Source organism: Bombyx mori, chromosome 18, assembly GCF_030269925.1.
Source record: "Bombyx mori chromosome 18, ASM3026992v2".
Taxonomy (NCBI): domain Eukaryota; kingdom Metazoa; phylum Arthropoda; class Insecta; order Lepidoptera; family Bombycidae; genus Bombyx; species Bombyx mori.
The window spans coordinates 13,994,582-14,006,253 of NC_085124.1; the positions used below are offsets into that span (position 1 = coordinate 13,994,582).

Here is an 11,672-nt window from a genome sequence, read left to right on the forward strand (position 1 = left end):
AAAGTGCTGTCATCTAAGCCCATCATAGACCTATATAGTAGGGACACGACATATTGTTCTATACGTACAATTGCTTATATAAATAGCACCCATTTTGAAGGGACATACATAAACATATATCTATCTCGTTCTTACTCAGCACTTTAACTCGCAGGAAAACAATATAACAGTATTTCAGTGCGTACATAAAATGAAACATGAATATACGTAAATATCTCCGTCTCCGTCTAATGAGGCCGAAAATCTGCCATGTTTAGCGCGCCAAATGTCATTGTCACGTCAGTTCGGCCGTCTGTTTTGGGTTGTACATTATTTATTGACTTTGATATCGATTTAATATGATTGATTATATAAAATTTCATAATTTATCATGCTTAAAACATACAAAAATAATAATTTAAACGTATTTTATAGGATCTCAAGAAAGTCGATGCCCTAAAACTATTATCTATATGTATTTAAATTCATTATGGAGCCCTCATCCGAAAAATCCATTTTTCGGTCGGAATCTATTGATCATGACACTAATCATAAATACCACTTTAAAATATGTCATCAAAACATATTTAGACATTCTGTTTAGATATTTCGGGAAAAAGGCTACCGACAAAATCTCTTCGGAACCATTTAAATAAAATAGTTTTATTCCGCAGTGAGTAAAACACTATTGTAAATTTGTTAAATATTTAATAATTAAGTGATTTTAGAGAGGAAGTCACAAGGAATGACGTTTGTAATTAATGAATAAATGTTCTGTAGGTGTTTTTTTTTTCACGCGGTCCCTTGATAAGTTTAAAATTTGAATCACTCTCAAGCGAAAGTGATTCAAATGGTGCGGCGCACCTTCCTTGGGGTGCGCTGCGGTAGTATGTTACGGACTTTACAGTCAGCAAAACAATTAAAATAGATTGTTATAGTCTAAGAAAAACACGTACTCAAAATACGATAACATTTAGCATGCTAGTAATGGGCTGATGGCTTTGAACTACGCCATATCTTTATGTCGCTTTTGCGACAAACGACAACTTTATAAAATCAGTGTAGCAACTTTTAAAAATCATCATATCGTTTACTTGGCAAATTCGAAGGACGAACTTGTCTTAGATTTCACCAATCTAAATCATATCATATTTGCACATAACGATATACCTACTTACTTCCCATTAAAGTATAAATTCTACAAATAAATAATACTCAACAATATTTAAAATAAAATGAGCCAAGAACGTTTATCGATAAAACCTGATAACATTGAAATCTTTTGTACAGCACTAAAGCCGCCATGTTTTGTGGCCAGATGACGTCACAGTGGCACGAAATTTTGGTTGACGTTTCATTTCCATAGGTTTCCTACTTCATTGAAGCCCATAGACCTTTAAACTTCAGTGTCTAAACCACAAACTTTTGAATTTACTCTACTTACCATAAAATTTTGAATGAGTAAGCCGGACGCGACTAGCAAAGTTATGTGAGTGTTTATATTTTCTTAACAAATTTAAGCATGTAATAACGATGTCTTACTAACCGTTTAGCACATGTGAAAGTGCATAGATGGGGGATAAAGAAACAGTCTCATAAATAGCCACCATTTTATAATTAACACTTTATTAATACAACTAGCGGCGCGCTTCGGCTCCGCTCGGGTCTTTAACAAAAATTTGAAGACGTTGTTTTATTTTTAAAAATAAAAGAACACTTATTGCGCCAAACTATAATAGTTAGACTATAGTTATAATAGTTAATGCTGTTGGGACACTTTTTGTAAATAATAATGACGTATTCTACGAAGTCGTAGTACATTATTTAATTCTATCATCAATAGTTTTCGCGAGCACGCGATGTAAAGAATATTTTGGGTAATTTTTTTACACCTTGGGTAACATTATTGGAGTATTAGTAAGGGTCCCTAATGTTTTTCAAAAAAGATTATAGCCTATGTCACTCGGGAATAGTGTAGCTTCCAAACCGTGAAAGAATTTTTCAAATTGGTTCCGTAGTTTCGGAGCCTATTCAATATAAACAAACAAACAAATCTTTCTTCTTTATAATATTAAAGAATATTTTGGTTAATTTTTTTACACCTTGGGTAACATTATTGGAGTTTTAGTAAGGGTCCCTAATGTTTTTCAAAAAAGATTATAGCCTATGTCACTCGGGAATAGTGTAGCTTCCAAACCGTGAAAGAATTTTTCAAATTGGTTTAGTAGTTTTGGAGCCTATTCAATATAAACAAACAAACAAATCTTTCTTCTTTATAATATTAGTATAGATTATTTTCAATACATCTCATTTTATAGCATTTCATTCTAGTTGATTAAAGTCTCAAATAAATCAATTTTATCTCATCCCGCTATAGAGTATCATTATTCAAATAACTATATATATAACTAGGTATTTAATAATAGTCTTCGACCAACAACTATTGTTCATCGAAGATAATAGTCAACTAGAGACTAGACACTAGACTGGCACTGACACTAGCAGTAATGGCTTCACAAGAATTCAAAAAAAAAAAAAAAAAATTTAGATGAAGCTTTAGAACAGAATGGTTATTAAAGTTTTACATACAACGCTCGTCAAAAACTCCAAAAAGAAGAAAATCAGTTGATAAATACAAGAAATTATTATTCTTATCTATTTTGCCACTTGCTATTTAAAAAAATCAATATATAAAAAAAGGTATAGAATAGTTTCAATTTCTTAAGTAATCGAAAATGCTTCAATAATTACTGCAAAAATATTTCGAATTTTGAAGTCACTATAAATGACTTAAAATTCGAAATTTATTACACTTTTTTAACTCCTCAGGCAGCAAACAAAATGTGTGTTAATGAACTGCTTTCCCGAAATAGTAGTGCTTCCTAATAATGTACTTCAAGCAATTTCGAATTTGAGTTAATAAGTTTTAATGAGTTAATAGTTAATAAATTATTTGAGGCTAATATCGTTCCAACAGGATATAGCCAAATCGGTTATATTATAAAAGTGTTGGGAGTCTTTGACAGCGCTTAATTCATTCGAACGAATTTTGGAGCTCTAAATTATAATCGATCATTGATCAAGAAAACAGTTTCTATTTATATAGGTATTTAGTAACAATTACTTTCAAAATCAAAATAGCAGAACTAGAAACTAACTCTCGACGCTAGTACATATCTGTTGTACTTGTTTAATGTATGAATACTACCTATTACTTTGTCGTAGATTTTGTGATTTATTATTTTTCCTAAACTTGTATGATAAATTAAGAGCGTTTAAGCTGGAGTAAATTTTGACGAAACATTTACAATATTACAGAAATAACTTCAAATACTATTTATTTACAATAATTTTAGTACCATGTCATTATGGACGTGTTCACTAATTCTTGAACGCATGTATTGGCTTTGTACAGTGCTGCCTCTATCGGTATAATGCAGTAATGTTTCTGATCGGCTGCTTTCGGAATCACTCGTTCAGTCACGCCTAGACTCGTTCAAAAAGTGAACCTGAGACCGAGTCATTCCACGGCGGTGTGCGAAGACTGATGCTCTTATCGTGAACTATAGTGAAAACGTGATATTTTACTCATCAACGGGCTTGATATTAACTCGTTAAAGTTATTTTTATATGTATAATGTTGTGATACAAACCGTCGCTAGTGGTGTTTAGTATTTCGAATACGCTTACGGTTAAAATACAAGGATAGAGTGTTGGTGCAATAAGTGTTCTCAGTTCAACCTAGTCTGGATTTTCAAGGATTATTTTGCATAATAAAGAGATTTCCAAAAACAAGGTATGTTTCGGTACTTTCAGTGTTGTGTAGCTTTTAGTTGCTGTCTGAGAACGCGTGGCGTTTCGAATGGCTTCCGTTTATCGACTCGCGTGCGCGGTAGATAATGGCTGACTTTCTTTTTTCTTGAAGACATAATGCATAAGTATAAATATCGGAGTACTAGTCTGTAATTCATCGTGGTAGCACATTATTTTCCATTAAAAAATAACGTTTTTGTTTTTGTGTGTGGGTGGTATACATGGACATTGTTTCTAGAATGGAAAATTAGATTTAAAAACACGAATAGTAAATAATTTTTAAGTTACTATTGTAATTTATCCTTTAGCCTTCTTTCAGAAAAAAAAATGATATTGAATCGTTATGCCATAGGTACCGTCTTGAAAATAATTAAAATTAGTTAAAACAATACAAATAATGTATGTTTTCATTAATTGAATTATGTAATACAACAAAACAGTGCATTTGACCTACATCAATGAATTAAGATCGGAATTAATTAAATGTTCATTAAGGTTTCAATTACTGAAATATTCTAGTTTAGAATGTTAGTTTTTAAAATTATTTTTATCATGGAATAAATTCATTTGGTATTATTTTCAAAAAAATAGTTTATAGAAAATACGATCATGGACCAGCAATCAGTGGCATCAACATTAGTCACAGTGAATCACTGGAAACATTTTATCTTTCATAGTTTTGTAATTGCATGATTGATGTTGTGTTTTATTATTTATTTAAGGACTGGTCACACTTACTTTGATGATTATTATCTTAGTTTAATTATAGGAAGATATTATTACAACACATATCTCAAAAGACGTTATCCACAGAAGAATAATTCTATTTTCTGGTTAAATTTAAAATTATAATTCAATCGGTAAGTAACAATAGAATGATATTGTGACTTATAGTTCCAAGCAATCCAATACATAAATATCATACAGATGAGATTATAATCTCATATTACAAGGTGAGTGGTGTCATTCATGTTGTGATTTTGTTGGGCTCCAGTAACAACTTAATACAAGATGGGCTGTGAGCTTGTTCACCCATCAAGTATCACTCAAATGCCAATTTTTGTATATATATTGTATTGTATGGTATATATAAAAAAGAAACATGGTTAAGATGCTGTGTCTTAATTTGAAAAATATCATCATCCTTCTCCTGCCCTTCTCCCAGTCAACTAGAGTCTGCGCAACATGTCTTGGCTTTTTAATTTGAAAAATAGTAAGCATTAAATATATAATATACAATATGGGAAGTCTTATTAAAAACCACGTTTTCACAATTAGTCTTGTTATAAATGTATCTATGTAAGATCACAATTACTCTAATTCAGCTGCGAATAATGTAAATTTTGGAGCTTTAATTTATTAAACTAAGTAACATGCTCTCAAAATATGCCTTAGCACTGTGGGTTTAAAAAGAGAGAAAGTCGGCGAATATGTTGCCAGTGCAGTTGGATGATAGGGGACAGTTAATTGAGAGAGTTGAGTTTGTTTACCTGTATCATCTGTAAGTGACTGGATATACTAGTAAATTTTATTGAAATCTTACTACATAGCCATATAAATTCATACATATTACTGAAATCTTAACAGGTTAAACTCAGTGAATGAAAATGTAAGGAGTAAATATAATTATAAGTAAATAGTTATTAAAATATGACACATTTTAACGTCCTATCCTAAAATTTCACAGTGTCTCAGTAAATAATAACAATAGGTAATTTATACAAATTAAATATACTTGGATTAAAAATTGAAAAAAGTTTAAGCTGGTTTTATGCTGGTTTAAAGCAGGTTTTAACAAAATCTAATAATATAAATCACTAGCGACCCGCCCTCGCTTCGCTTCGGAAACATTAAAACACACATGAAACAAAAAAAAAAAAAAAAGTAGCCTATGTTCATCAGGGACAATGTCGGCTTCTAATGGAAAAAGAATTTTTCAAATCGGTCCAGTAATTTCGGAGCCTATTCGAAACAAACAAACAAACAAATCTTTCCTCTTTATAATATTAGTAAATCACTAACTAGGCATATTGAAAATTGAATATTGAAAACAAATATTAGACAGTTAAAATAAGAATGGAGTTTTTGGATTTTGATGTTCATAGTATGTTAAATAATTATAATATGTAATCTACCATATTCAGAGTATCCTTCTATATGTCACTATTCTAAAGCTTATCTATTGTATTTTATCTATGTAGGGGGGATCTTATGTTGGTAGTAGAATGTCTTGAGTCCATATGGGTCTAAATTACCACCTTACTCACTTCTGCCTCAAAACAATAATTCTGGTTTGAAGGATGGGGCACCTGTTATACTATAGAATAGAGAAACCTTATGTCTCAAGATGGATTAAGACATGTTTTTTATGTACCAGTTTTTAATAGGCTAACACATATTCATATTTTAATCTCACCTATGGTAGAGTACTTATATCTTTGTTGAAAATATTTATTATCAATAACAGCTTAAGGGCAAATATACATACAAGTGCAGCAAAGTGCAAGGAGACATAATGTCATGCTTTTGAATTATGCATTTCAAATTTTAAGTAATTAGCATTAATAGAGAACTCTATGACCATACTTAGGATAAAGTTTCTTTTCCATAATTGACCTAAGATTGTCATATTGATACCCAAAAACTCATAAGAGCTTGTATGTAAGTGAGAGTATGTTTTTACTTCTGATCTTTAAATTTGGTATATATGGTCTAGGCATAAAATCTTTCCTTAGGATGTTTGATGTGGAGAAACTTTAAAGCTACTGTTAAAAAGTTTTACATCTAATCTTAAATGATGTTGTAGTGATGATGACACTTTATGCCATCATGTACCTATATAATTTGTTACATGAAATATTTTGAATTATAATTCACTGCAAATTCATTGCATTTTTCCATATGCTTATAATTTTGTCCATCAAAAAAAGACTGCAATAATTCAAAAGACCTCTGTTATAAACTTGTTCTGAGTTATTTGTATGTTAAATAAAATATTAGCAATTCAAACTTCAATTTTAATTGTTTCAAAGTATAATAATTTTTATTTTATTGATCACCAATGAATTGTGAAGAATCTTAATATGTTTAATTAGTAAACCTGTGAACAACCTTTAAAAGTACTAATAATGCAGTGTACAAGCACTTGTGAATATAAACAAATATCTTCGAAACATCTCCATACTGATTGTTTGTCTGGCTATCAGTTAGGAATTACGCATGTGCGACTCTGTTCTCCTTGACCAATTGGTACTGTTATCATCAGTTTGTAGTAGTAATATACCTCACTCTCAATTAATAACCACTGGTACCTATCTTATAAATATATTGTTCTGAGTTATCCATTCAGAATCCAAATCTTACAGCTTGGGCGGTATTCACGTTGTCGAATCTATGGGATACGGTAGCCGATTTACATTAGATAGCGCCATGATCAAGTTTGTCCATTGGCCAATAAAAGTCTCAACGGAAATCATATTAATCGAAATAGGTCAGAGCACTGACACATGTAACCTTGTATTGCAGAAACCGTATCTTAAGTAGGTCAGTCAACTTGGCCCAAAGAGACTTAAATAAATAATAATCTATTATAAAATGATCGATTGACATAGTTTTCTGCTGTATAGACTAGTGTTCACCTAACTGGTGATTCGAACTGACTTCTATTGTCATTTTTCGAGTCTCAAGATCGGTGGCGTCATTCGCGTTGAGCTCCGTTAACCACTTACCAACAGACGGGATTTGACTTCGTTCATTCGTCTGAGCGATAAAAAAAAAGAAATAGAATAGTGGAGCTCCACTTTTTTCCATACCTATTCTAGTAACGTCGAGGGTCCTAGTCCTAGCAAGAGCAGTGCTTCACAGAATCTACCGCCGGATCGGAAACTCGACCCACTGAGAAGATCCGTCGAGAAACTCAGCGGGCTGTATCTGATGGTTAAACTTCGCTTTTTTTACCCTTGTTCAGTATTCGTTTTTTGTAATGTCAATCTTGTAAATATTTACCATGTGCTTTCAGTTGCCACTCTCTTGAATATACATTCGTATTGTCATTGTTGAATCACACAGTCCTATTTTCCTAACTAGATTACTAGAATAAGCTTTTAATATACCCATCGTATATTTAAATAATAGTTTTGAGTCTCAATGAAATGTTTCACTTGCTCATTACCAAACATCATTCGTGTGAATGAAACAGCACTATAGAAGAACACGTACATATGCATTCATAATAAGCCGAGTTCTAATAACACAATCATTGCTTACATCATTCAGCAAACACACATAGTACGATCGTCTTTAGGCTATGAGCACTTAAAAAAAACTCAATACTAAATTAATACTTTAAACACACGTGAATTTCAATGTTGGCAGAAATCAGGTTGTGACACTGTCGTAAAGTAGCCCAGTATCTTTGTTCCCAAAGTCGTATTTCATACCTGAGAGCTTTTATTTTTCCTACCTAAGCTGATAGCCCTGAGAGGCTATTTCAGCGTAACTTTAGCTAGTTGGTGAGCTTACGGAGCTCAAACCGGAGTGATGCTAACACTGACTCAGTGGTCTGTGTCTGTGGATTAATTCGCTCGTCCAGCCCTTCGTCGCAAGCGACGGGTTCGACGAGGACTGTGACCGGTGCTTGTGGTACCTAAAAGCACCGTTAATGGACCGGGAGGATCCGTAATACGTGTTTTGGGCCTGAGAGCTGTGACCACCACTGCCTACCATGAAATTTGATAATTCTTTGTGTGGCTATTATCGCTCTGCAACACGAATTGTATCTTGTCGTATCAAATTATTCATTGTGCTCTGAATGTCATCAAGTTATCGTATCAATCCTGATTCTTCTATAATTTCACATGTCTAGGCAGGCAGTTTGTGGTGTCGGTAGGCTTCTATTACCTACCGCTTTATAGCCAGACTTTGAGCTCCTTTATAGCTAAAACATTTTTTAATATACTTAAAATTTTATTTGCACAAAAGCTAGTTAAATATTTAAACTTACAAATAAACTTTGCGTTAATGTCCTTTAATGATTTACAAATACGCGTTTATTTATTGACACTAGCATTACTGTTATCAAAATTCAATTCTTATCTAAATAGAAGGGAAATAATAGTTGACTGAACATATAAACTATAGTGTAATTTTATACGAACAATCCTTTTAACATCACCACTGTAATTATCTGCTGTCTGAAAAAAAATCCGTATTGTGAATTGTGAACATTCTGTTAATTTCTGGTATCAAAAGAAAATATCACTTTAGATCATTGGTAGATAGCTCGTTTAGTTTTAAGTGAAAACGCTTGTTACGCGATACTGTGTTTGTTAATATTGAATTAAATTCCTTTAAAAAAAAAAAAACTTGCTCGGCCTGGTGAATCAGCTACGCGGGTGGTTGGCGATTGCAGCACATTATTATAATACTGAGACCGACACTGCTCATTCTATATTGAATTAATTGGTTGCCTTTTATGACATTAACGGGAAGAGATGGAGAGTTGCTATTCTAAGTCGACCACACACAGCAGTGAAACAACAAGGTCGTAACTCCACTCTTGTGACTTTTAGCCTTGTGAGTTTGGTATTAAGACGACAGGACCTACCTAAAAGAATGCCGTCCCGTGTCTCATCATTGTATAACATATACTTATGAATATTTGTTATTTCTACGTGAACGTAATACGAAGTGAGTACGCAATAACGAAGCTCGCTCGTGAGTCACTTTAAGGTCGCGCCGCTCGCAATACGTACAAACCTGTTCTTCGACGGTTTTGTACAGAAAATTGCGTTATCGAATATCACAGAATGATTGGTCATTGCATAAAACTTGTTCTATGTTTATAATAAAATAATAAGTAGGTCTACTGGTGGTAGGGCAAATAAGACCGTACGATTAGTTAGTTAATGTTACGTAATCGTACCACCGTCCTAATACTGCTGCGAAGTACTTGGTAATATTGGACAGCCCTAATACAATTAAAGGCTTCGACCTTGTGCCTCAAATTAGGAACTTAATGGCCACCATGCCCACAATGACCTCGTACAATTATCCAGAGCCATTGTTAAAGTAGACTATTTAGGTCTAGAATAGCACCATCATATCTTTTCCCGAGGTAAAGAGCGATTAAGGGATTCACCGAAGATTGAGCAGAAAAGTTCATTAGAGTATCATACCCGCATGCTGCGTTCACCAAGTGTACTGTACTGGTGGTAAGATATGAACCCGCAGGTCGGTATCACCAACCATCCTACTTATCTCTTCCGCGAAATAATCTTGTAATCCGGCTTGAACGATGGGACCGTTATAAAGAACAAGGGCGATTTTGACGTAGTGATTTTTATGAGCTTCAAAATCCACTTAAAATCTGGTTTTCCGTGAGCTCGTTCACCGAAAAACGCAAAATATATTGAATTTTTAATCGTAATTGTGTTAAACAATTTCTTTATCGAATCATGTTAATTTATGATCTGTTATCAAGATGATCATGTTATTAAATGCTCTTCCTATATGGTATACGTATCATTGACAAAACATTCCCGATCCTGTGGACCGAATGGTAAACAGTCGATGCACCCGAAGGGCTCGACGAGTAAATTAACCCATAAACACAGCCCACTGAGTTTCTCGCCGAATCTTCTCAGTGGGTCGCGTTTCCGATCCTGTAGTAGATTCTGCGAAGCACTGCTCCTGCTAAGGCCAGTGTTAGCAACATTTCCGGTTTGAGCCCCGTGAGCTCACCTATACGTTAGGGTGAAGCTGAAATAGCCTCTCAAGGCTATCAGTATAGGTAGTAAAAAGAAGAAAAGAATTGACAAAAAACAAAAGAATTGACAAAAAACAAACGATTTAAAATGTTTTTAAAGCTCATACTATCTATTAAAGTATTGTAACTTCATTGAAACAGGATCGCATGTAATTCAAGAAAGGTTCTTACTTTGTTCCAGGTCTCGCTTCGTTGTCGCCGCACTATGAGAGTGCGCTTCCTATGCTTATGATCTCAATTTAGAAAAGGAATTTCACGCGATAAGCCCGCTGTGTCTCCAACAATGGAATTCCCGTGAGTACCACTACTAAACGATATTTAAATATTGATGTTTTTTAGTTTCTCCGTCATTTCTTTTCATTTCGTTTTTTATCGTTGCGCTACCACGTTCACTCCCTCGTTGCGAACAGCATGCCAAATTATTGTTTTAGTTATATTTATTATGTATCCCCTTTGATGGTGCTGAGGCTTTCGTCGGCGTGTGACTTACATCAGTGCACTGACAGCGTCGGTTCGCCCGTGACCATACCTTGGTACCGATCTATTTTTTACCGTCATCGTGTTTAATTCTCGATCGATATTCGCGTTTCGATACACGGTATTGAATAATAGTTAATTATCATACGAAAGTTTGTATACTAAAACGTTTAACCGAATTAAATCTACACAACGCAATGACTTTTCGTTAACGTTTTTCAATTTTAAAAGTACGAAATATAATAAATCATTATGTAAATTAATTTGGAATAGGTCAACGTTTATTGTTTACAGCGTTTCACTAGAAACATTTTAAATTCTGCATAAAAGTAGGCAGAATATTTCATAATAAAATGAAAATGTATTTGTGCTACAAGGTCACCTCTTGAATGTCAATCAAACAGAAGAGGTCTTCAAGAAAAGATTAATAACAAGTGATAAATATGTAGTCGAAAATAGGTTGGTACCGATATCGTTATCAGATGGGTCACCGCGAGATCAAGTCATAACTCGCGATTTCCCTTCAATCGCACTGAACCTCTCCGAGCCGATGAACGCGTACGTGCGCTTCGCCGTTATCAATTAGTTTATGTAAAGCACAGTCGCGCTAGGTTCTCGTCTGCGAATCGTCTCCAGG

The 11,672-nt window shown here is 33.7% G+C and overlaps 1 protein-coding gene across 2 annotated transcripts in view; it reads left to right on the forward strand.

Moving 5' to 3' along the window:
* The first annotated feature begins 3,433 nt into the window (after positions 1–3,433).
* Positions 3,434–11,672, forward strand: part of LOC101741576 (acyl-CoA:lysophosphatidylglycerol acyltransferase 1) — a 313,338-nt gene continuing 305,099 nt past the window's right edge. Inside the window, exons 1-2 of one of the 2 annotated variants that reach the window (XM_021348855.3) lie at positions 3,434–3,775; positions 10,740–10,852. In XM_021348855.3, the coding sequence (XP_021204530.2) occupies positions 10,842–10,852 (11 nt within the window). In that variant the 5' untranslated portion in view covers positions 3,434–3,775; positions 10,740–10,841. The remainder of the gene's footprint in view (positions 3,776–10,739; positions 10,853–11,672) is intronic. The other variant, XM_004926776.5, reaches the window with a different exon arrangement.